The sequence below is a fragment of the Ostrinia nubilalis genome, chromosome 25 (assembly GCF_963855985.1).
Source record: "Ostrinia nubilalis chromosome 25, ilOstNubi1.1, whole genome shotgun sequence".
In the NCBI taxonomy this organism is placed as follows: Eukaryota; Metazoa; Arthropoda; class Insecta; order Lepidoptera; family Crambidae; genus Ostrinia; species Ostrinia nubilalis.
In genome coordinates this window covers 1,016,118-1,042,901 of record NC_087112.1, presented here as the reverse complement: position 1 = coordinate 1,042,901, position 26,784 = coordinate 1,016,118, and the positions used below count along the sequence as shown (strand labels likewise).

General features: G+C 40.4%; 3 protein-coding genes across 3 annotated transcripts; 1 reads left to right on the top strand and 2 right to left on the bottom strand.

The window, feature by feature from the left end:
- On the top strand, nt 1–26,784 carry LOC135084051 (talin-2-like). The gene is made up of 22 exons (XM_063978794.1): nt 1–131; nt 2,511–2,660; nt 3,397–3,546; nt 5,492–5,595; nt 6,200–6,341; nt 6,789–6,977; nt 14,270–14,351; nt 14,910–15,078; nt 15,486–15,661; nt 16,504–16,659; nt 17,665–17,756; nt 18,245–18,330; nt 18,784–18,883; nt 19,022–19,099; nt 19,652–19,770; nt 20,433–20,537; nt 23,126–23,248; nt 23,871–23,985; nt 25,013–25,090; nt 25,366–25,487; nt 25,878–26,129; nt 26,710–26,784. Exons 2-22 carry the CDS (start codon nt 2,525–2,527, stop codon nt 26,782–26,784), a joined length of 2,649 nt encoding a protein of 882 aa, XP_063834864.1. The 5' UTR covers nt 1–131; nt 2,511–2,524.
- LOC135084021 (uncharacterized) lies at nt 7,600–9,305 on the bottom strand. Its single transcript, XM_063978761.1, has 2 exons — nt 8,922–9,305; nt 7,600–8,182 (listed from the first exon to the last, which is right to left on the bottom strand). The coding sequence occupies exons 1-2, from the start codon at nt 9,097–9,099 to the stop codon at nt 7,686–7,688; spliced, it is 675 nt and encodes a 224-aa protein (XP_063834831.1). The 5' UTR covers nt 9,100–9,305; the 3' UTR covers nt 7,600–7,685.
- On the bottom strand, nt 10,168–11,769 carry LOC135084316 (uncharacterized). Its single transcript, XM_063979118.1, has 2 exons — nt 11,585–11,769; nt 10,168–11,118 (listed from the first exon to the last, which is right to left on the bottom strand). Exons 1-2 carry the CDS (start codon nt 11,727–11,729, stop codon nt 10,568–10,570), a joined length of 696 nt encoding a protein of 231 aa, XP_063835188.1. The 5' UTR covers nt 11,730–11,769; the 3' UTR covers nt 10,168–10,567.

The following is a 26,784-nucleotide window of genomic DNA, read 5'->3' as shown; positions in this document are numbered from 1 at the left end:
TCGAACGGGAGAGTCGATCGCGTAACTTATTGGACGAGAAAAGCATGATAAAAAGCGGTACAGTGTCGTAACAACCTGTTTGTGGAACCTAGTATTATATCTGTGGTGGAACTTAAGTTTATAAGTTAAAAGTAAGTGACAAAGTTTTAAAGTTAAGTTGAAAGTGTTGTGGTTGTTGAAGTTGGAAACGTGTGTTATCATCTGTTTTGGTTTATAAATAAGTGGAGACGGTATGTATACTTAATAACTAGGTATGTTATCGCATGATATAGGGTGTTGTGTTCCGTAAACAAACAAAGAAACGGTGATAGCACGAACTTAAGGAAAAGTTTTATCAAAATGAGCTTAGTGGGTATCAGTGTGATGATTGGCAAATAGCGAATGATGTTGGTAGAGTGTTACAAATAGTCACAGGTTCGGAGCTCGAAAAATATAATCACTTGTTATCTGCTATAAGTACCTATTGGTTTTTGAAATATTTAGTAACCGGTATACTAAACTGCTTACTGGATTTAAGTACAACTTTTAACAGGATTAAAGAATTCAATTTCAATAGAGAAATCACTTTAATTCGCTTCATCAAAATTTAACAAAAGTGAAGACTTCAAACTTTTAAAAATTTCGTATAAATAATGTGTGATAGTATAGTTAAACTAATACAAGTTGCAGAAACTTTCGGAAACATTTAAAAAGTTAACCAAAAACTTTTATGGCGGCTATAGCAAACATTATTTTTTTAAAGATTTGTATGCTAACAAAACATAGTGAAATGAGTTTTGAATTTTGAAAGCTCGCTGCTTTCAAAAAGCTTTGTTTTTGTATTTTGCTTATGACCTCTAAAGAAACCTTGGCCGCGACAAATCGAAGTCATGCCGTAAGGTCTGTGACCGCGCCGGACGCGATACGTTAGCGTCAATAAAAAACGAAACGAAAACGATTGTGCGGGGAATATTTATTTTGGTAAAACTTTTGCGAATTCGCTGGGACTGGAATGCTTGCGAATGCTTGAGTCATCGTGATTCTAGTTTACCTGTTACTTCCTGTAGTGTGTAATTCGATTTATATGTAGAATCAATGTTATTGCGAAAACTGATTACGCATTTAGATTTGTTGTATTTGCTAATAATGACACATCTAATTTATAATAGTGACTTAAATTATATGAACATTCTTGGAATTCACTTTGGATAGTTTTTAAAATGATGTTAAGGTAATTTACCACAGTGTTATTGTAGTGTTCTTGCTAGAGTCGCTCTTGAACTAATAAATAAATCCATTTAATACGCCTTTTTAAATCCAGCAAGAGGCAAGTGTTAGTAGTTAACGATGCGTACGAGAAGGTAAACATGTAGTACGACTTACGAATCTTGTATGTATCTCTATCTTGTAATGATATTCATGTTTAGATAACATAATGCGTTAACATATTAGTATTTAGTGGACGACAAACAATTAGATAGATAAATAAATAGATACTCTATTGCACAACATTCAAAACAGATCAAGAAAAGTAAAATGACTACAAACAATTTAATGGATAGATCTACACTACATATAGAGAACCATACAGAACCATACCTATCAAGAAATATAAAACTTTAAACGGCAATTAGGCGGACTTGTCTCAAAGAAGCGACATCTTCCAGGGTGAAGTCAGTATCTGTGTAAAATAAAATGTCGGAAAGTCGTCTTAAATCTTTCTCATTTATTGCATTAATTAAATGACCGCCAAAGACTAATTTTTAATGAATAAGTCGCGGCTAAGGACGTTTAGGACGAACTGACAGGATGTTCGGCGCACGCGCAGCTTGGATCGTTGCAGCTGTGACGAGCGATAGCCATGACTAAGGACGTTGTCTTTGCGAATGCCATGATTCACTTTTGTCATCATCGGTTAAAATCTGGACGGATGACGATTTGGGGTTTATTTTTAGATGCTTAAGCTTATTCACTGATTGTATACCATACGACCATATTTTCTAAGATATCACTGAATATTTTCAAATGTGTAGGTATATGAATGTTCAGGAAAAAAGCCGCTTACCGGCTGTTCCAAAAAAAATTGCACAAAAAACACTTAAAATAATATAATAAGGGATGATGAAACCGCCGTGATAATTTTGAGACATCCTGTATAGTACACTCGGCGGGCAGGCATTGTAGCAGACTTGTTCTGTGTATCTAAACCGGCGGTAGAATCGAATATGCGTAGAATCATTTTGTTTGTCGTTTATTCGTTCGTTCGTTCGTGTCAGCCGAAAGACGTCCACTGCTGGACAAAGGCCTCCCCCAAGGATTTCCACAAAGATCGGTCTTGCGCCGCTCGCATCCAGGCACCTTCCGCGACTCTTACCAGATCGTCGGTCCACCTAGTGGGAGGCCTGCCCACGCTTCGTCTTCCGGCTCGTGGTCGCCACTCAAGAATTTTCCTCCTGCCCCAGCGGCCATCAGCTCTACGAGATATGTGCTATATTGTCGTTTATATTCCACCTTTATTTGTGTGTCCCCAGCAACCCCATGAGCCATGGCCCCGCTGTCGCTGAAGATAGTCCTGGACGAGGGCGCGGTGACCCGCACGCTCAAGTTCGAGTCGTCCACCACCGTCGCCGCCGCCCAGGCGCAGGTCAAGGAGAAGATACTCACGGGGGACGATGGGAAAGGTGATTATTCAACTCTGCAAATCATTTTAGCCATACCATTCCACTGAAGCTGGACGTAACACTAGACCTACGCCAAAAAACGTCACAAAATAAGATCTTCCGCTTTTGAGGTTGACGGTCCATTGAGTAGATATTATGGGCTCCCCAAAACTACTTTTGCCGTTTCAATTCTAAAACCCTATTAATACGGATAGTGATTTGACTATCTTCGTTCGTTCGTACGTTTCAGCCGAATGACGTCCACTGCTGGACAAAGGCCTCCTCCAAGGTTTTCCACAAATAACGGTCCTGCGCTGCCCGCATCCAGGCTCTTCCCGCGACCTTCACCAGATCGTCGGTCCACCTAGTAGGAGGCCTGCCCACGCTACGTCTTCCAGCCCGTGGTCCCCACTCAAGAACTTTTCTGCCCCAACGGCCATCGTCTCTACGAGCTATGTGCCCCGCCCACTGCCACTTGATTAGAATTTCTTAGTAAAAGTGATTTCTTCGTTTTAAGACCGATGGTCGACCTATAGCCACTTCAGTTTGCTATATTTTTTGACTTGGTGAAAATATACTCATTCCATGGTCGCATGTCTCTGCACCTACTTTAATACTCTTATTTTTTTATTATTCTAACGCATGTATAAGACCTAGCCTGGCCTTTGCACTTCTCAGGGCTTGTCGAATGCGATCGTTAGTTAATCAATAGAGTCGAACGAAAGAAAACTTGGCTAATATTCTCCCATACTTCCAGTGTACGGGCTGTTCTTGACATCAGCTGACGACGAGCGCTCAGGAGTGTGGCTGGAGGGCCACCGGCAACTGGACTACTACATGCTGCGCGACGGGGACCAGCTACACTACCTGTGCCGCATGAGGAACCTGCGCGTCAGGCTGTTAGACGGTGAGCACCTTAGCGGCTGCTGCTGACGTCAGCTGACAATGGCGTCGCCCACTCGTAGCTGAGTTAATGCTGATCCGTGTACGTTACGTCGTGACGTAGGGTGGACGCCTGGTTGACCGCGCGGCGAAAGGCGATACAGTGTTGATCCCTTTCCGGGTTGATAAAGTGTGCTATGACCTTAAAATGTATTTATCAGAGTGAAAATAAAAAAATGCAGCCATTTTAAATACTACCTGATGTAGGTAGTATTTAAAACGACTGCAATTTTTGCACTATACGGGTATCGAACCCAATCCCTTTGAATCAAGTGTCTGTCTATACAACACAAAATATTATCGTGTAGTGGTGTCGTGCCATTAGTAATTGTCATTTGAAGATAATTTTGTCTGAAGTTGATTGAAGTGTTCATAATAAATGAACTGCGACTGTGTCTTTAAAATGAATAAAAAACGTTTCAGTCTAGTTCTTTGAACTCTATAAAAACTGGACATTTACTGAGAGTCTGGTAGTCTGGTAGGGCAAAAAAAGAATGAGACATGTATAAGCTCCTTAAGAGCATTTGACGATTTGCAAGTACTAATTTAATTAGTCTAAACAAATAAAGAAAATTTTGATTTTGAATTTGAGTCAAGATAAATTATTTTTATCGACCGGTTAAAGACTCGACCAGCGTAATTTCCATTTAGTTCAATATTAAAAGATTGCTGTAGATTCTTGAAACGAGAGAAAACTTGCTATAAAAAGAATATGCCAGGGACTAGAGATGGGTTATACTAGGTAAATTTGATACTAGGTGCACCTATTCCAAGTATTTATTAATACTCGATCCAAATACCTGTTCCACCTAGTACGTAGTAATTTAGCATACTTGACGCGACTAGTGCGGACTAATCCAAGTAATATGACTTTAAAATACAATTTTCTTTGAAAAGATACAACCGTACGAATAATGCAATTTGAAATTGAATAATAATATAATTCCTCCCTTCATACTTCAACAGGCTTTGGACTGTCAACTTAAAAGTTGGCGTATTTAAAAGATATCAATTTCATAAAAATATTTACATACTTTTTTCTTATTTAAGTACATGAATATGGTTTGACTACGTTTGTGTGCGTTTGCTTCGTCGCGCTCAAATTTGTTTGGTCAGACAGAGACGGAGTGAATCTCTACGTTCGCACATAAGCTTAGCGAGAAATACTAGGTGCACGTAATACACGACTACGGATTACGCAATAATAACCTCTATTACTTTCAGGGTAGGGTCGGAAATCGTGTAATTTATAAAATACTAGGTGGATCAAGTATTTTTTAAAATGGAATAGGTGCCGCCTAGTACTGTAAAATACCTAGTGTGTGGATCTGTTCTAGTAAATACGTCTCATCTCTACCAGGGACCGCAGGTCCAATATAAACATAAGACTAATTTAGTAGTTTGCGTGCTAAAACTTAAAAATCACTCAAGTGGGAATCAAACCTATTCCTAATGTTTTGTCTAATTTTCTGGTTAGCTGGAAGAGAATGCCACATGGCATTAAGCTCGCCTGTTGTACCACTGTTTTTATGTGTGCAATAAAGATTTTAAATAAATAAATAAATAAATAAACCCACGACCTTTTGGTTGCCGGGCAACTGCTCTGTTACTTTGCGAGTTTCGTTTTGTGCCCGGACCCCCCTAATGTTTTCAAATTCAAATTTTAATTGCTTACTAGGTATCCAATAGGTTGTGGGTCCAATGACAGTTTAACTTTCCCCCGGGACAAACTTGACCTTCACTGATTGGGTTTTTATTGGCGGTCAAGCTGTAGATCCTGGCTACACAGGAGTTGCAGCGGTGGCAACGAGAGGTGGGAATAGTCCTGTTACTAGATGTCCAATATTTGTTTGAAGATGCTAATGTAACGTGTGGAATAACTAAAGAATTTGTATGTTTGTTTTGACCAGGATCCGTGAGGACGTTACAAGTGGACGAGTCGAAGACAGTCGAGGAGCTGATGGTGGACATCTGCGCCAGGCTCGGCATCACAAACCACGACGAGTACGGCTTGGTGAGTTTGAGTTTACTATGGATTCTTACTAAAAAATAAACGACAGTTTATGGTGAAATCTATGTCCTGCAGTAGAACGTATGTATACATGTTTAGTTTGCTTGAGAATAATCGGGATAAAATGATAAATGTTGACCGGTCGTTTTGGAAATCCTTGGGGGAGGCCTTTGTCCAGCTGAGGATGTCATTAGGATGAAACATGTTTAGGTTTAGTTTATAGAGTTCAAGCAGCATAAAACGTATTTTGTTTGCCGTTCGAAATGGCTGAAACACTGTCGATTAGTAGGTACACCTAAAGTAAAGTGGCTGATAAAGGTGACTGATGCCCGTTTTCACCACCAATCCAAAAATTTTTAAGTGACCCCTACAAAATTGCAGTTAAATGTTACCATAGGGGTCACTTAAAAATTAGGGATTGATGGTTGAACGGTCATGAGTCTCTTACGCTGCTTCTTCTCAGCACTGGCTCATTTATTATGCCAAAGCAGTGGTAGGGTTTCAGTAATATTGGGACGTGTAAAAGCGCTTTTTAAAAGCTTATTTTGAGAAAATAAGTGACTTCTATGACTTAACTATAATTTTCTGATTCTGATTCTTTCTACAGTGTCACGACCGTGAAACAGAGCAGGATGAGAACAAACTGCCAGCTGGCACCGGGACGCTGACACTCAAGCGCGTTACCCAGAAGAAAGAAAGGGATGCCAAGCTCGAACAGCTGAGCAAGAAGATCAAGACTGATGATAACGGTAGGCTAAAAACAACTTTTAGTCCGTCAATGATATTATTAAAAAATATTGGACCCGTATATTTTTATTTGTCAATCAAAAAAGGAATTACGAAGTTATGGTTCGTTAAAGTTCCGCGTGACATCACAGAGTGCTAAACTTTTCAGCACTCCTTGACATTACGGGCTTCTTCTTTTGAACTTTGGCGCGCTTTATTTCTTTCAATTTTGATTAGTTTAAAAAGTGAAAAATACGTGTCGAGTATTTTTTTATAAGTTAACTGACGAACTAATTCAAACTCTTGCTTTTTTTTACCCAGGAAACATCCCTTTCACGATGAGATTCAGATTCATAAGTTTTTAACCGCGATAACTTTATGCTATGTTGATATTGATGTGGTGTTTATTCAGCTACTAACTGGTTAAAGCCTGTTTTAAATGGTTGTAATAATCAAGTATTTGTTCCCAGTGGAGTGGCTGGAACAAAAGTCCACCCTTCGCGAGTTGGGCGCGGGAGACGCGCCGTTGTTGCTAAAACGCCGTCTGTTCTACTCCGACCGAAATGTGGATGCAAGAGACCCTGTACAGTTGAACCTGCTGTACGTGCAAGCTAGAGATGCTATCCTGGAGGGCAGACATCCAGTCACAGAGGACCAGGGTAAGTGGATTTGACTGCACTATCCATCTCTGTTACTCGTCCTGATGTGGTAGTGTGCGAGGGAGACAGATTAAGGCTGTTCTACTCCGACCGGAGCGTGGATGCAAGAAACCCTGTGCAGTTTCGAGAACTCTTATAATGCGAACAGCTAGGGACTGGAATTCGCTGCCTACTGCTGTCTATCCCGAAAACTATAATCCAGGTGCGAGTGAATAGGCACTTACAGGGCAGATATATACCATCCTAGACTGCATCTCACTTAACACCAGGTGCCATTGTGGTCAAATACCTGTCTTGTTCTACATAAAAAAGTTGTAGCTATACGTGCAAGCCGGAGACGATATTTCGTCACCAATGACAGATAATCTGCTTTCTTAAAGACCCAATACACTGAACTGTCCCACCCGTGACATTGACAGGGGGCGCCACCGTCAATACCGGATCGCTGGTTTCGATTTTTGCCATGTTGGAAACTATGTAGTTGAAAGATAGAGGCTCCCACCTGTCAATGAGTTTGGTGGGAAAGTTCAGTGTAGGTCATCTTTATCTCAATATAGGCATGTGTTTAAGCATGTTTTTTTGAGATTACTGAAATCTTACAGGGTTTGAAATAAAAATGAAATTAAAAACAGAATCTTTTAAGGACAAAAATCAACAAAATTACGGAAATATTTACATGAAAACAAGTCTCTATATCCTAAGTTCTAACTATCTGGCGCTACTACTCCCCGGCTTGTCGTCTTTCCCGACTATCTGCTTCAGCTCATAGTCCTGCACCACCTGGAATATCTTCGACTTGGCCTGGTTCAGGTAGTACGGACTGAAGGACCTCATAGTCGATCCTATCGTCATGAGGAAGACTTCTAACGGATCTGCCGAGTTCAGCGGTAGTGCGTGCTCATTATAGCTCTCTTCATGTTTTCGCTTCATATTTGGTTTGGTCTCATGTTCATATTCGTCCATTCCATCCACTACGAAAACTTCTTCGGGCATCTCAACCTCGCCGCTCGCTTCGTCCTCTAAAAATTCCGCCAGGTCTTCGGAGCCCGCGTCCTCGGTAAAGTCTCTGAAGAAAGGCGTCATGAAGGACAGTTCCTCTTCATATTTGTAGTGGATCGCACTTTGGGGAGGGTTCTTCAAGCGTTCTTTCAACTTGCGCCGCATCATGTCCCGGATGTTGATCCAGCGGGATTTGCACTTGGCACCTGCAAAAGACAATAAATAAATCCTTGGTCATTTTACACTGCACCTCTAGTCTCTAACTCGGTCTCTTTGGTGGGAAAGTCATGTTTAAAGATGACCTAAACTGAACTGTCCCACCAAACTCATTGACAGGGGGGCGCCACCATCGTTCAACTATAGTTTCCAACATGGCAAAAATCGGAACTATAAAACCCATCATTGACAGTAGCGCCCTCCTTTAAATGTACCTAATATCTGGGACGTTTGAGTTTCAGCGTTGGTCATCTTTATAAACATTTAGCCTAGGCGCAGACCACCGACTTTTTTTTCGGTTGTTAGCTTTACACGGCCTGTGTGTTGCCATAACCGACTTTTAGTTGGCCGATAGTTGGACCCCGATTCTTAATTTGAAGAATCGGCCGATACCAAATCGGTCTAATGTGCGCACATTCATACATCTCCATACTGATAGCCCGACCCAACTATCGGCCAACTAAAAGTCGGTGGTCTGCGCCAAGGCTTACGAAAAAGAAATACATACCTATTCATAAAAATTAATGCCTGTATTTTTTTTATATGTCATGTCCTTGTCCATGTATAAAATATACATAGATCTTAGAGCGTAGAGAGTACCTAGTAAGTTAGTAACCTGGGTTCAAGTTACACTGTTATCAGACACACGACAATCACAGAAACGCTGTAGAACAGTGCACCAATATGAACTCTATGCCATTGTGATTAAGTGTAAACAAAACAACTCACCTGGCCTGCCGATTTTGTCGCTTATTTTCTGCCAGGCAACTTCGCGGGCCTCGTAATCCGCGTATTTTGGGTGCTTTGTGTTGTACAGAATCGCGTTTTCCTTCACCAGCGCTATAAGTGTCAGATCTAGGCTTTTGTTGAATGGTAGTCTCTCTCTTTCTTTCATCTTGAAAGACATTTTTACTTTTACCCTTACCGTATTACAAAATTTACACTGAACTGAGTTTTTGGCGCCACTTTTCGTCACAAATTTTATTGTTATGTATTGTTGTGACACCGCTAGCTATAATTGAAAATTGTATCAGTGCCCTAAATAAGGAAATAAACAACACAATTTAGTTTAAATATCGTTATCGTGTGATTCACGTACGCGTCCCGCGCGGACTGGCGACCTCGCCTCGTCGTCGTGCCGTGCGCGGAGCGGCAACGTCGCAGACCCGATTGCTTTGCTCTGTGAACCGGAAAGCGACTCGCAAGCGAGTTTCGATCGAGATATTTTAAAAATAATTATTTTACAAATATTTAATGTGCTTAATTATTTAATTATGTTTCTTTAAAATTAATTAAAAATGAACGAAATATCAGTTATTGAATTAATCTTTTTTCATTAATTTTTAATTAAATAAATAGACTTTTAACTAAATCAAACAGCTTGTCCTCATAGGTACGTGTGTGTATCAACACATAGGATTAAAGATGGATTAGGTATGTTTTAAACAAAATATTCCTGTGACAAAGGATCTTTAATGTCTTGATGTCCTTCTTTGAATAATTATGACAAAATTTTATCCAAAAGTTAGGTACCTTTTCAAGTAAACGTCCTGGATAAGGTAGACTCAAGTTATGCTATGATAAAATTGCTGATCATTAAGTTTTCACCAGCATTGCATTCGCAATATTATCTCTAAAAGGCATCTTTGAATCACTGCGCACTGGTAAATAAAATAATTAGCCCGTCTGGCGACGCGGCGCACGCACACTACGACGCGACTACGTAACGACCGCAGCGTGGATGTGCGCGGTATCGGACATAACATAATACACGACTGAGTGGTACTACTTGTTCTCGATAAGATATAAATAATCGATCGACAATGGAAGCCGTATGATTGTTTGTCTCACATCGATTAAAATACTACTACTTCGTTTTAGAGGAATTCTTAATTAAAAAGAAAGGCAAAACAAGGTTATAATTTTTTTCTTATTTTTACTGTTTTCCACATTCTATGGAATTAGATAATTTTATTTTCTTCAAATATAATTTTTAATCACCTAAATCATCATACTTAGTACTCATAAATCTAGTTAGTACTACTTTATTAACCATTCATATTTCTCTCAATTTTGGAAAAACACTCAACATATAACTCAAAGTACACTCGTACATTAACCGAAATGTTATCACTTAACACAATCATACAATATTCACTCGTCGCGTCGTCCAATCTTAAACGAAAGTAAAGCCCGGTCCGTGAGCACGTAAAATTTTGTCCAATGACCCCTAGCTATCCATCCTTATCGCTCGCGCGTAATTATATTGCTGTCGCGACGGTGCGACTGGCACCTGCAGTGATTGTGCGAACTTGCGAACTCACAATCACTTTATAACTAACATTTAACTTTGAACTAAAATTTAAATGAGACAATCACTCCATGTAAATATTATCCGAAGACTTCACATCGCTGGACTTCTGCACGATCTGTTGTAAATCATGTTCTTGGACCACGTTGAAAATTTTGCTCTTCGCCAGATTTAGGTGATATGGCGAAAACGTCTTCAACGTAGCGCCAATGCTCAGCAGGAATGCGTCCACAGGATCCGCCGGGTCGAAGTCAGACGAAGTCGAGGGCGCGTCGTTGATCGTTGATAGCGGTTTCTCATCCTCATCGAAGTCCCATTTCTTTTTCTTTTTCGACTTTTTGGATACTTTAGCGACCTTTTTGGTTGACTTCTCCGAGTCGTCCGTGTCTACGGGAAGGTCGCAGTTGTCGTCTCCAGCATCGTCCCACTGGCTCTTGTCGTCTCCGGCACCATAGTCGGCGGGTACTACGACGTCCTTGTAGAAAGGCTTCATAAAAGCTAATTCTGCCTCGTATTTGTACACGCGGTGGATGGCGCGGGGGTATGTGAGGTTCTTCTTGATTATTCTTCTGTTAACGTCCCTGATGTTTATCCATCTGACTTTGCAGTCACCAGCTGAAAAGAAAAAATAGGCATTAGTTATTAAAAAAAAGAAGGAGGTACATGACAGCTTATCCAATGTTTATTTAGTTTTCTGAGGAAATTGGTATAAAGTAATTAGACGTTTTTTTAATAATTCCTAACACCATTTATTAAAAAAATGTAAAAAAGGTTGAACACACTTTTTTTTCTCTTTATTGTATACAAGACAAGAAAATACGAAATATGTACACAAAAGAGACAGCACAATTTATTTAATGGAATAATATTTATTTTTATATTTAATTAATTTATTAGTTTTTAATAAAAATTAAATGCAATTAACATTTAAAAACATTTTACAATATACCAAAAATTGGAAATATTGATTCTCGAAAAAAGCCATGAGTGAGTTACGTTCGAGTTACACACGGTACCGCCTCACCTCCCAACACGGCGTCCCGTATAAACATCGCAGAATGTAAATTGTAAAAAAACTCACCGGGTCTCTTGAGTTCGTCCCCGATCCTTTGCCAGGCGACTTCTCGTGCATTGAAGTCCATGTATTTGGGGTGGTTGAGATCGTACAAGACCGGGTGGTCTCGGACCAGCCCGATGAGCTTGATGTCCAGCCGGTCGCTGAACATCGTGGCGCGGCGTTTAGGGCACGACTGAGCGACTGGTCGTTGCGTCGTCGAGTCGGCGATCGATCGCGCTTAGGGCGGGGGCACATGCGGTGTTGTCAAAGCCGGCATTTGCGTAGTTGGGAATTGGGATTTAATTTGTCACAGTTATGAATGAATGGATTTAGAGTTAGGTTTGAAGAATTTTATTTCTTATAAGAATAAGAACTTAAGTATAATGATGGAATAGTTAACTTAAAATGAGATTAAAAAAAAAACAAAACATAATAACAAGTTCATAGAGTTCTTAAATCCAAAATTCCAAATACATTAAACGTCTTATAGCCTGACCAGGAACATAAAAACCCTCGCCATGTTGCGGAAAACTAATGGTACTAATTTCTTTTAATGGCAACAGTAACTGAAAACTTCATTGACATGTCACCTTGCATGTCAGTCTATTGCTGTCAAAGTGTAAACAAACTTTATTTTAAATGTGTGCAATTGATTTTGTGAATTAAATTGCTAAAATATTTTTATAGTCGTGAAAGAAAAGTGGTTCACGATGTGTTAATGTATTTGTCGAAGAGAAATACTAAGGGTTCGGACAATATTTTCATTGAATAATGTTTCCGACAAAGGTTGTCAAATTGACTGACATGTTTATCGTATAGTACAGTCCACTATGAAAATTAGCTGTAGTCTGTTTCAACTACCTATTTTAAAGTTTTTTGTCACTTTCTAAGTTTTGAATTTTATGGAATTGGGAAAGAAGTACCGAGTTTGAAGCGTTCATGAGCAGATATTGCAGTTGAATATTCAAGTTCTGAATTTGATTATTGATGAATAATAAAATAAATCGTACTAGCTCGATTGATGGTTTCATTTAATTTATTTAAACCAGGTTACCTTTAATAATATTTTTCGTTCATTTATGAAAATATCAAATTAGCCCGTAATCCTGAATCCTGATACATAAATTTAGCCTATTAATTTAACACATGTACGACTGTACTCAGTGTTGCACTATCAAATGCAATTGAAGCGCCTCTATGCCAGGGTTTTTATGTTCCTGGTCAGGCTATACTGAGATTAGTCTTGTGGGTGAAATGTTTTATCTTTCTACAGCAAGAACGTAGGATTTTTTTTACATTTGATAAAAAATAGGAACGTATTAATTTTAAAATACCTACTTCATTATTTATTTCTTAAAATAATTATGACAATCACAAAGTAACAGAGAATCAGAAAACATAGGTACCTAACTACCTACTTTGCTTTTTGTGTAGGTATTACATATTTTATTTCATAAAAAAATAATACACCATGTCTTAAACATAATAATATCTAATTAGGATAGGATTTTATAGGATGAACTAAAAACAATTTGTACCTAATTCATTTAAATCACACTCGCATCGATACGTACGAGTATTTTTCGTTAGCAGCGCAATCTGCACTCAAATGTAGAACGTTCCTTATGCGCGTGACGTCACCCGACGCGGCGGGCGCGAGCTGGCAACGACGCGTGGTCGAATCGTATGTCAGATCGTGCCGATTACTAATTCTAAATTCGAAATCAAGTTGCAGACTAAATGCAATGCTGCCAGTATGTAAGGAGTAAGGTCTTAAGTAAGCCTCTCATAGGCTTCCTTTTCAACCTTCCACCGACTTTTGTCCCATATCAACCCGGAAAAAGGGATCAACCAACACCGTATCGCCTTTCGCTTCGCCGCGCGGTCAACCGAGGCTAGGCGTTTACGTTACGGTCTTATCACAGGTCTTATAGATGGTGACTGGTGCGGATAGAGAACTTAGAGAAGTTTGCATTGCAGTACGGAATTTCATACAAAGAATACTGACCGGATAGAGTTGATTTATTTATTTATTATTTTATTATTCCGTGTTTGTTAAAAATGCCGGCCGTACCTACCTTACTACGTCACATCCCGGATGCACCACTTTGTTAAGCTTATCTTACATGTATAATTATTTTTAATTTAATTTAACAATTGCAAGCAGGACTACACATTATTTTTCAAATTATTTTTTTACAAATTAATGTGAGCGCCATTACGGGGCGCTACCGGAAGTTGAGGCTATTATTCAGCTAGATTATGACATAATAATATATTTAAATTGGTTCGGATATAAATAATTAAGCATTCACTCTTTCTAAAATAGACATTTATTATAATAATATCTTAGTGTCTCAAGGTTATTTAATTCAGATTTCAATAATAAAATTGGTAAAATACAATAATGGCGCCAAACGGATATATTGATGGTTTGATTAATTTGAAATATTGTTAAACCATTAAGACAATTATTTTTGGATAACTAAATTCATTATAAATTAGGATTAATTATTTAGTATATTTAAATAATAATTTCATATATTGTGTGTTAAATACTGATTATTATAAAATAATCTTTACCGGATATGCTCCACAGCAGCGCCTATTATGTCCATAAAGAAGTAGTAAAAAGTTAAAAACATGGCTGCCTCCAAAGATAAATCTAATTTATTTCTACCGTCATAACATTTCATATTTTTGTTTTAGCGGTGGAGTTTGCGGGCATTCAGTGCCAGGTGCATTACGGCGACTTCCAGGAAGACAAGCATAAGCCTGGGCTGATCGAAAAGTGAGTACGAAATGGATTTTCACAAGCCCTAATCTTTCTAAGAAACTGATTGTATTTTACTAACATTGGTTGTAAATTACGCGTTAAGTTTTTTTTCTATGTAACGAAACATCCCAGTAACAGACGTCGATATACACAGGTTTTAAAAAGATTTTTAGACAAACAAAATTTTTAACGGATTTCGCAATCAACTTAGGTAAAATTAGGTAACCCAATACGACTACCTACATTATTGTTGCTTTAAAGCAGGGTTTTCTAAACTTTTTTTACTGTGACGCCCTTGGAAATTGGCCATATTTTTTGCGATGCTCCCTTGCGCCTTGTAATTATAGAAGCATCGCAAAATAACGAGAAGGCTGTGCTTACTTTTCTGAGCATAGCTTCTCAAATCGGGGCTCAAGTTTGGAAATTGCCAAACTCACTTCTTTCTCTACATTTATTTTCGATCGCCACGCGACGCCTTTGGGTTAGTGCCGTGACGATATGCTCTGTGGTGACGACCCAAGGCGACGCACTGATTGGGAAGCCTTGCTTTATAGCCTTGTGGTTTGTTCGCAGTCTAAACGAGTACCTCCCTGAGCAGTACTCGGGCTCCTGGGGCGCCGAGAAGAAGATCCTGAAGGAATACCGCAAGCACAGCGGCCTCAGCCCCATAGAGGCCAAGTATCTCTACACCAAGACCGCCAGGGACCTGCCCACTTATGGCGTCACATTCTTCTTGGTCAAGGTATGATTTTGACTAAGATTTTTCTCCTGGACAAGTTTTTTAGTATAAAAATTGTGTCACCATAGCGGCGTAGACGCGTAACGGCTCTTTCACCAGGCTAGGATTAAAAATTTGGGACATCATCATCTGGGATCTATTAAACTACTGCAGGGTTGAGAGTTAGGTCCATCTAATTCAGAAAAGTATTAGTTTAACGCAATAATTATTCATACACAGTTCGTAAGGTATAAAAATGTTACGTTATACATTATCGATATTTTTTATGATGATAATGACGTTTTTAAGTAGGATGAAAAGATTGTGTTAAGTGAGTTCCAATAACCTATTTTTTTTCCAAGTATGTAATTATATCGAACAACTACCTACACCATTAAAATATTATTCCTTTTACTGTCTACCTTGTACAGGAAAAACAGAAAGGCAAGAAGAAGCTGGTCCCCCGCTTGCTTGGCATCAACGCGGAGTCGATCCTGCGCCTCGACGAGGTCACGAAAGAGATCCTGCAGGTCTGGCCGCTGACGCAGGTCAAGACCTACCACGCCGGGAAATCAGAGACCTTCACCCTGAATTTTGGAGACTACAGGTAATAAGCGTGTACGCAGAATGCATGCTGATCTCCGGCGAAACGCCCAATTGAATAAAAACGCGCCCGATTCCCAAGTGCGGTTTTGAAGCTTACGACTTTTAAAATCGTACGACTTCCTGGGCTACAACCCAATCGAGCTAACTTGAGCGCACAAGAGCGCACCTTGCTGGAATGCGACTCCCGCGTTCGCCCTGCCCGTACCAGAGCGACGATGTGACGTCACGGCTGCCAGGTCAGCAGTTAGGGCTATATTTCACCGGGACACCATGGCGACGCAACCAGTCGCCGCTACCAACAAAATGTATACAGCTTCGCGCAACCAAACGGACACAAACTCTATAGAGCTGTATACATTTTGTTGGTACCAACATGGTGTCCCGGTGAAATATAGCCCTTACCTAGGGTTGCCAGGCGTCCGGCTTTAGCCGGACATGTTTGGCTTTTTAGGGACTTGTTCGGGCAAATATTGCCTTGTCCGGCCTGTCCGGCTTTTGTTAGGCTTTTTATTTGGTTGCCGCGTCAGGCAAAAGTCGAGCCACAGAATCATATGAAGCGCACGCATCAGGATGTTGGTAAGCAACCGATGATGATAGTACTCACTCATGAGCTGACACTAATTGCACCCCCCCCCCCCCCCCGTCACATGTCCGGCTTTTAGGGTAAAATGTCCGGCCAAATGAAGCACAAAGTCCGGCTTTTGTGGATGGACCTGGCAACCCTACCCTTACCTCGATCGGGTTTTACCCTGTATAAGATCTGCGTAGTTTGAGGTCACTTTTTTTATAGAGAACAAATTATATTATTGCTAATTTAAATAACCATATGCATCCTTCTTTCAGCGACAAGGAGTACAGCGTAAAGACGAACGACGCGCACCGGATCCGAGACATCCTGCAAGGCTACATCGACCTCATCCGCCGCCGCATGGAGGCCAAGTGGCAGGCTGAGAGCGCCGTCCACCACGCTGTAGGCGAGGAATACGTCGAGGCTGGCAGGTGAGCTGCTGCGGCTCCTCAACAGGCAGGGGACAAGGGGCTAGTGACCTCAGCAGGCAGGGGACACCAGGGGCCAGTGACCTCAGCAGGCAGGGGACACCAGGGGCCGGCTACCTCTCCGCGCCGCAAGGAGGCCAAGTGGCAGGCCGAGAGCGCCGTCCACTACGCTGTAGGCGAGGAATACGTCGAGGCTGGCAGGTGAGCTGCTGCGACTCCTCAACAGGCAGGGGACAAGGGGCTAGTGACCTCAGCAGGCAGGGGACACCAGGGGCCAGTGACCTCAGCAGGCAGGGGACACCAGGGGCCGGCTACCTCTCTGCGCCGCAAGGAGGCCAAGTGGCAGGCCGAGAGCGCCGTCCACCACGCCGTAGGTGAGGAGTACGTGGAGGCTGGCAGGTGAGCTACTCGAGACTATTCCTACCTCTCGTTCCCACCACTGCAACTCCTGTGTAGCCAGGATCTACAGCTTGACCGCCAATAACCCAACCAATGAAGGTCAAGTTTGTCCCGGGGGAAAGTTAAACTGTCATTGGACCCGCAACGAAATTAATCAGAAGAACATAGGAGGAGTTCGAAATTAAGGTTCGACTTCCCTCCATTGCAAAGCGGATGACAGGTGACAAACAAAGGCAGGTGGGCTACTGTGATAGGCAGGAAACAAAGGGCTAGTGACCTTAGCAGGCAGGGGAAACCAGGGGCCAGTGAATCTCAACAGGCAGGGGAAACCAGGGGCCAGTGAATCTCAACAGGCAGGGGATACCAGGGGCTAGTGACTTCAATAGGCAGGGGACACCAGGGGCCAATGACTTCAACAGGCAGGCATGGGGGTCAAATGAAAAAATACTGAGTTCACAAACTTGGTGCTAACCTTCACTTCACAAGCATCTGGCATGATTTAATCGTACTGGATGGTGAGATAATGATGCTCTTCAAAAACACCTTTTTCAGACAGCCTGCAATGCCATAACCATCCATACACAAAGTAATTTTACGTTCGTTTGGCAGGGGTCACCTGATGGAGCACATTCAGCACAACTCCAAGGCTTTAGTGGAGGAGACGTTCGTTGGGCCGAGCAAAATCATCTCTTATGAACCAGGTAATAAACGCTCTGTATACTCGCTTAGTTTTAACCTAAACGTATGCAAATTCGAATTAAAATTACCAAATAATTATACCGCCTACTCAAATTCTCTGTTTTGGTTAACTTTTTGGTTAGCTGGAAGAGATTGTCACATGACATTCAGCTCGCCTGTTGTACCGCTATGTGGGTGCAATAAAGATTTTAAATTAAATTATTTTAAAGCCCTTTTTCACCATCAATCCCTAATTTTTAATTGACCCTAAGAAAACAAAATACTTGTTGTGTTACCATAGGGGTCACTTAAAAATTGGGAATTGATGGTGAAAATGGGCATTAGTCAACCAAAAATTTGTGTGATTTCTTATTAAAATAGTTAGGTAACTAGGTAACTGTTTTGTTATGAAAGATTCTATTCCCTACAAAGAAGATTAGTTTTTCAGGTCTAATTTCTTACTAGCAAATGTCATTAGCAGCTATTATTAATCCAAAACCAATTTGTCCAGGCCAGGTAATCACTCAAGGGACTCAAATAATGACGGTGCAGCAGGTAGTGGTCACAGATAAAGGGAGCAATCGTCAAAATATTGTGGTAAGTTTTTGCCAACTTTAACTTAGAACTTTAAAGGATTTTCCACATTGGATGAGTTCTGCGGTCTGGTCAAAGGGAACGCAGCCCGCAACATGTATGAACGACATTGTCGGTCTCCATAAATTTTGTATTGATGCGATCTGATCGTGCGGGCTAGCAAACATTGCTTTTACTTGACCGCAGACCGCACCCTAAAGGTTCGGCCAAACCAACGCGATCACACGCAATCAGCCGGCGTGCAGCGATGGCGATCAGACTTAAATGTATTGATCGCCATCGCTGCACGCCGGCTGATCGCGTGTGATCGCGTTGGTTTGGCTTCCACACCCAGTGTGGCAAATCCTGAAGGGACTTATAGAAATTAACCATTTATGAAATGTTTACAAATAGTTCCTTATTCCTTGTGTAATTCTTACAATCCCAGGATATGTCATCTTTATTGTCATATTTTAGGTCGGCCAAGTTCCAATGCGGCGAGACATGTCACTGGACTTCGTCAGAAAACTTAATAAACTCAACTCTAACTCCGTCAAAATCGTCTCTTTCTTAGCTGGTGAGTTTTAATTAAGAATATCAATCAACATTCATTAAATCAGTTGTTTTGTAGCAAATAATAGAAACACCATTAGTTACATCAAATAACCGGTATTTAGGCAGTAAAAATGTAGTATAATGTTTTTTGATTTTTCAGAGCCAAGCGAAAGCAACATCGAAGAAGCGAGAAAACTAGTGAAAACTATGGAAGCTGACATGCCCAGCATTATTGATGGTAAGTGGTCTTTAAAACCAATTTATTTCGTGAAGATTTAAAATGCACTATATCATAAGAATTGGACCATAATGTATGGGGGTCCTCAGCTTTATCTGTGGACCATTCAACAATCATATAAATAAAAATAAATAAATAAATATCCTTGGACATTTTACACTGCGCTTCTAGTCCCAAACTAAGCAAAGCTTGTACTATGGGTACTAGACAACGGATATAAACATACTTAAATACTTTTTTTTTGTAAATACATACTTATTATACATAGAAAACACCCTGTCCAATACAAACAAATATGTTCATGCACACAAATGTTAGTACTGTGCGGGAATCGAACCCGCTACCTCCGGAATAGTTGTCCGTTTCGAACCACTACACCAAACGGCCGACGAAATGCCACCAAAAGTCTCGTGATCGCTACGTCGTGCTACTAAGTAACACTTTTGCTGCTTTTTTGTACTTAGGGGGTCCTTAAAATGTGCCCGATTGGTACAGCTACTACGAAGACGTAATTGTTATAGTAGTTGAAACGACTTATTATATTATTTTTAGGAGTTCACGAGTCTGCTAAGAAGCAGCCTACCGAAGAGGCGCGAAAGAAGCTTCTGGACGAACTGCAAGAGCTGTGCGACTGCATGAAGGCGCTCTCAGAGGCTACCTCAGCCGATCTTGTAAGTTCTTCTTTTGAATCATACCTTCATCATCCTACGTTTTTTCTTTTGCAACAAAGATAATTCTAAATAAGTGACATTAATCGTTAAATCTTCGTAACTGTCATTGATTTATGCAAAAACTGCTAAACAAAAACATAAATAAGGACGGTAGGTCTCAAAGTGATATCTGTCAGAATAACACTAGACTACCTCCCCTTAACGGCTCCGCCACTAATTACCAGTCACCCTGTAGAAATACATTCAGTTCTTAGGCACTTTCCAGGGCGCTTATACACGTCCCAAATATAGCTTGACCTACACTCACTGGCACAAAATATGAGCAACAATCATCATCATCATTTTAGCCACAAGACGTCTATTGCTGAATATAGGCCTCCCCCAAAGATTTCCTTATTTACCGCTTGGTAGCGGGCTTCCAGCGCCTTCCTGCTACCTATATGAGGTCGTCGGTCCACCTTGTGTGTGAACGTTATACGCTACGCTTTCCGGTACGTGGTCTCCACTCCAGAATCTTGCTGCCCCATTGGCCGTCGGTTCTGCGTACTATGTGCCCTGCCCACTGCCACTTCAGCTTGCTAATCCGTCGGGCTATGTCAGCGACTTTAGTTCGTTTACGGATACGAAGTTTATTTACATTAAAACTAATTTTATCCATCTAGAATTCAGAAAAAGCTGAAGATGCTGCCATGAGGATAGCAGACTTGTCCACACAGATGTACTTCTCTTTGGACCCTCGCACGCTCAAGAGAGGCGAGCTATGTCGGGTGAGTTACTAATTTGTTGATGGGTTTATACTTAACATGTATAGCCTGACCAGGAACATAAAAACCCTGGCATAGAGGCGCGTCAATTGCATTTAATAGTGCAACACTGAGTACAGTCGTACCTGTGTTAAATTAATAGGCTAACTTTATGTATCAGGATTCAGGATTACGGGCTAGTTTGATATTTTCATAAATTAACGAAAAAATATTATTATAGGTAACCTGGTTTAAATAAATTAAATGAAACCATCAATCGAGCTAGTAGGATTTATTTTATTATTCATCAATAATCAAATTCAGAACTTGAAAATTCAACTGCAATGTTTGCTCATGAACGCTTCAAACTCGGTACTTCTTTCCCAATTCCATAAAATTCAACACTTAGAAAGTGAAATTTTTTTTAAAAATAGGTAGTTGAAACAAACCACAGCTAATTTTCATAGTGGACTGTACTATGCGATAAACATGTCAGTCAATTTGACAACCTTTGTCGGAAACATTATTCAATGAAAATATTGTCCGAACCCTTAGTATTTCTCTTCGACAAATACTTTAACACATTGTGAACCACTTTTCTTTCACGACTATAAAAAGAGTTTAGCAATTTAATTCACAAAATCAATTGCACACATTTAAAATAAAGTTTGTTTACACTTTGACAGCAATAGACTGACATGCAAGGTGACATGTCAATGAAGTTTTCAGTTACTGTTGCCATTAAAAGAAATTAGTACCATTAGTTTTCCGCAACATGGCGAGGGTTTTTATGTTCCTGGTCGGGCTATAGATTACTTTGGTTTGGTTTGGTTTAACACTTCTTTCTTGAGCTTGAATGGTTTGCAATTGCATGTTGGGGTATGAAGTAATTCTAAGTATTTTTGCAGATGAATGTAATGTATTATTAGTGTTGATAAAAGATTGAAAAGTTGCATTTTTTCACCTCCTATCAATTTTAACTATGGTGGGTGTATACTAGAGATGAAACGGATATCCGGTAACTATCCGGTAGGCCGGATATCCGGCCTAAATTTACTATCCGGCCGGATACCGGATAGTAACTCACTATCCGGCCGGATACCGGATATTAAAAAACTACGACAATTTCCTATTAATAAAATTAAATGCATTAATCTTTGAGGTAAATGTCAATAAAATGGCTTATAATAATGACGGCTTTTATTTAAAATCCAAAAAGTTACAAAAAGCCAATTTCAAAAAACTAATTTCTATTTCTGGGCTATTCAGTCTAATGACGAATACATAAATAGTAAATATTTTGTTAATTTCGAAATATTGCCAAATAAAATAGGCGATCTTTTTTCACTGATGATCTGATGACATGATGCAGTTCAGTCAGATTACGCAGGAAGTAAACTAATTTAATTTTCGCTATTCAATCACACTCCGGTGGCAACCGAAATCGCCCGAATTGATCTACCCCCTAGACAGGTGGCAAAATCTGACATTCTATTCGGACGGATTCGATTTTCGAAAAGTGTGACTAGTCTAGTCTACTAATAGACCCACTGATCGCGTTCGAAGCACCTGTGCGGCGCTAAACTCGTCATGACATGCAATGAGACAATTGACCAACTATCCGGCCGCCGGATATCCGGCTATCCGGCCTAGCAGCTGGCCGGATATCCGGTATCCGGTATCCGGCCAAACAACTATCCGTTTCATCTCTAGTGTATACACTGTACAGTGACCACAATTCCAGATACCCATTTCATTTATTCTATTGCTCTTATCAAAATTATTTGCGATAGAACGAGACGGCATTACCGGAAATGGATAGCTGGAACTGTGGCCCACATCATTATGCTTAAACAAAACAACTTAACTATCTTTATTCTTTTCTACACAGTACAAGTGGTAATGTGTTTCATAAATAAAGCCATTTATTAACATCAAATTAAATACTGGCAAAAAACACATCACCTTTTGTCTTTTCTATTCTGCATTCTTCTCATTGTTCATTAATCAATTAAGGGCTGATTTTTCAATCGTTGGATAACTTTTAACTGAGGAATAAGTTTGGCAGATTGACAGTTTCAGTATGAGAAATATGTCAAAATGACAAGTTTATTCTTCAGATAAAAGTTAACTGACGATTGAAAAATCGGCCCTAAAACTATCAGTTGCATGCCAACTTATGGTTTTGTAAATAGACTAACGCCCGTATTTACAAACAATAGTATGAGGTCTCACAGTACGTGTGGACGCACAGGGTGACACACGAACCAATCACAGAGCTCTATTCAACGCTGTGCGTTCGATTTGCTGCTTTACATAAGCAAGTAGGTCCTTGTAAGTAAGGTCCTTGCTGAAAATCAGTGTCGTGGCACCTTTAATGTCACGACTAATGCTGAGCCAGGGACCTTTTTGGCACAGGGCACTCTTTATTTTAATTGGGTTATGGTTTATTTTTTAGTTCTTATAAGTATGTTTTATTTTGTATTGTGCCTATATTTTTTATTGTGCCAAATAAACAATATTCTATTCTATTCTAAGTATCGTTTGTGAATACGGGTGTATTTCTCTCTAACCTGCATCTGTCTATGGTTCGGTACTAATGTTCCCCGTAGCGCTCGCGCAATAGCTTCATACAAGACGACAAGATGGACGCCACGCTGCGAAGGGCTTCGTTCATCGCGGCCGCTCAAATCGCTTGCGGGACTATCGACCACGCTAGGGCGGCGCTTGAACAGGTTTGCTATCCTTCTGGTGGGTCTCGTGTCCTTCTCAGGTTATATAACTTATTTTTATGAAAAAAGTACTTATGTATAAAGTTCTTGAAGTACAGTGTCATTTATTTGAGAATTGTATTTTTTTTGCATGGATGCACCTGTGGGTCGAAACTCGAAAAAAAAGTGAAAAGAAAACCTCTTTTTCTAAATATCTAAGATAGTTTGGACAGCTGGACGCTTATATTATTTGGTATTGTTACCTAACTGAAAATATTAAGATTTTTACTTGTATTGTAATCGATATTTTATAAATTCAATTTTCTAAGGAATACTGGTTGCTACAAGGAGTCCTATAATTTTATGGGGGACTAAAAAAGGAGAAGGACACGACATCAAAATCTTTCTTAACACAAAACAATTTTTCATAATTTTCCCGATTTCGTACTAAAACACCTCGTATCTATTGCATTATGGAATCATATTAAATTGGTGATGGTATAGTACCTATTGGTCAACTCTGAATTAACTGGTGGTGGTAGTGTCTGCATGCCTTAAAAATAGATTTAATATTTATCAGAAATGTAGGTATTTCTGATGATGATTATATTGTGATGTTTGTATTAAAGAGTGTTTCGATCTTTAGAATTACGAAGGACCAATACTAGACGCGTCGGCCGTGGAGGAGCTTGAGAAAGCTGCCGAAGCTAAGATGGGGAAGCTCAATGCGGCTGTAGCATTATACCTCACTGCTTATGCAGGTAAGCTTTTTTAAAACCTTAACAGTTGTAGAAGTATATTGATCGTCTTAATTTTAAACTTTAAATCCTTGTATTAAAGCCGGAATTATGAAAGGTTTTGTAATACAAAACTATTTAAATTAATGAGATTTGAGTTCCAGCAAGTAATTTGGCCCCCGCTTCGCACGCTATATGCTATACAGGGTGGAAACGATAAGTGATCTCACTCGATTATTTCTAAACTATACAAGATATCGAAACTGTTTACTGATCCTGAAAGTGCTTCTATCCAACGATACCAATAATAGGTTACAAAATAAACTGGATCTATCCGAAAATTCAATGTTTCCAGCTTCCATACATTTAGTAAAACCACTTAATATTAAAAACTATACAAGATATCCAAAAACTGGTTACTGATCCTGAAAGTGCTTCATGAGCTCTATCCAACGGTACCAATAATAAGTTACAAAATAAACTGGATCTATCCGAAAATTAAATGTTTCCAACTTCCATACATTTAGTACTGCCACAGTCATGGCACTCATGTCTTGATAATATTATACCAAGTAAAGCCTAGAATCAATGATTTCCATGAATAATTTTAAATAAGAATGCAATTTACGAGTTCATTTAAAGTGTTAATTATTTAATAAAAAAAATTTACACTTTTAATAATGTGTGGCTGGCATACATTTAGTATGGAGGCTGAAAACATTGAATTTTCGGATAGATCCAGTTAATTCTGTAACCTATTACTGATACCGTTAGAAAGAGCTCGTGAAGCACTTTCAGGATCAGTAACCCGTTTTTCGATATCTTGTGTAGTTTAGAAATAATCCAGTGAGATCACTTATCGTTTCCACCCTGTATAGCAATGTATTTGTATAAACTTTCCTCTTGTAACTAAACTATCAATGAAAATCGCATTAAAATCCGTTGCGTAGTTTTATAGTTCTAAATGCACAGGCAGCGGGAGTAAATATAATATGATTACTTATTACAATTTTATGAATGTATTTGTTTTGATTTGCCTTGTGTTTTCTAGATCCGAAAAACGTAGATTATTCAGCAGCAGTCACTTCCATGAACACCATCAACGAACTGTTGCCGGAGTTGACCAAAGGTGCAGTTACATTCCTTATGTTTTGTTGCTATTAATGCATTTAGTTCATAGGTTAACTGAGCCAGTACCCCTGAGGTATGGGAGCGGCACAAGGTGTTTCTGACACGTCAAACGTTAGCGAAACTTGCAGGTTTTTCCAGATTAGCATGCTCTCTCACGCCATATGTCAATGTCACTCCTCACGTTCCACTTCCATACTTCAGGTGCCTACTGACTTAAGCGCTAGACCTGCATATAATTTGGTTATTCAATATTATTCGTTATTATATATTTAGACGCCATGATGCTGAGTGGAGTGAAAGATGGCAATTCAAGGCAAGACTTGTTGGACGAGATCAAAGCGCTGTGCGATGCTGCCAAGAGGGTTTGCCTCATCACGGACCCTGACGACCACGAGGTGAGGTTTTGGCATTATTGTTATTTACAAATTGCAGAATTGTCACTAAAGAAAAAGTGGCGCCCAACGTGGGGTTTTAATATTGGTAAAATAAAAGAGTTTTGATTATTTTAAGATTAAAAAAGAAACATTTCATGTGCTGTTTATTTTTAGTATTTTTTAAAGATGTTTTCTGTACTTAATTCACATGTAAGCATTTTGGCGCCCAACGTGGTGTTTCCGTATTTGGCGACGAGTGAACTGAAACTAATTTATCAATCTTTCATAGGTTTGGTCCATCACCAAATTCTTAACACTCTTACTAAAAGAACCATATTGCTAACATGAAGAATTCGAATAGAGGAAACAGGTCTAAACGTGACATCTTATGAAGAATTCGGTTTGTTCTAGAAAATCCAAGAAGCAGCGTACGAATACGGCCGCGTATCAGAGAAGCTGATGTTCACCTTCAGACGCAAATCGCCACAAAGGACAAGCGAGCTCGTGGACTTGGCCAAAGATATCGGCCGCAAGACATCGTTCCTGGTGGCAGGCGCGCGGGATCTAGCAGCGATGGTTTCTAGCGAGCCGGCCGCGGCTGGCGTGGACGAGGCTGGCACTCGATGCGCTGATGCGGCCAAGGATCTGCTGGCTTGTGCTACGGTAAGGCAGCTTTGTGGACTTAGATAAGGATGTTGAGCAGTAATACTTCGTTGTGCCAGTAAAGTGAGCTCATAGATTTGGGCAAGGAGCGAGCCGCGGCCGGTGTGGAACTGTGGACGACTCTGGTACTCGATGCGGTGATGCGACCAAGGATTTGCTGGCTTGTGCTACGGTAAGGTGATCTTGTGGACTTAGCTAAGGACGTCGAGATCTAAAGATACTAGTGGCTAGAAAGCCTGCCGCTGCTGGTGTGGACGAGGCTGGCACTCGCTGTGCTGATGCGGCCAAGGATCTGCTGGCTTGTGCTACGGTAAGGCAGCTTTGGGACTTACTTAGCTACGTCCTTAGGGACGTCGGGATCCTACAGCGGCTGGCTGGTGCTACAGTAAGGCGACCTAGGCTCAGCCAAAGTCGTGGGCAAGACGCAAGCGCACGGGAATTAGCGGCGTTGGCACATGCCACATACTGAGCTTGCAGCGGCGTAGACGATGCTGGTGCTTGCTGCGCTGATGCGGCCAAGGATCTGCTGGCTTGTGCTACGGTAAGGCAGCTTTGTGGACTTACTTAGCTACGTCCTTAGGGTCGTCGGGATCTCAAAATGCTGGCGGCTAGCGAGCCTACAGCAGCTGGCTGGTGCTACGGTAAGGCGACCTAG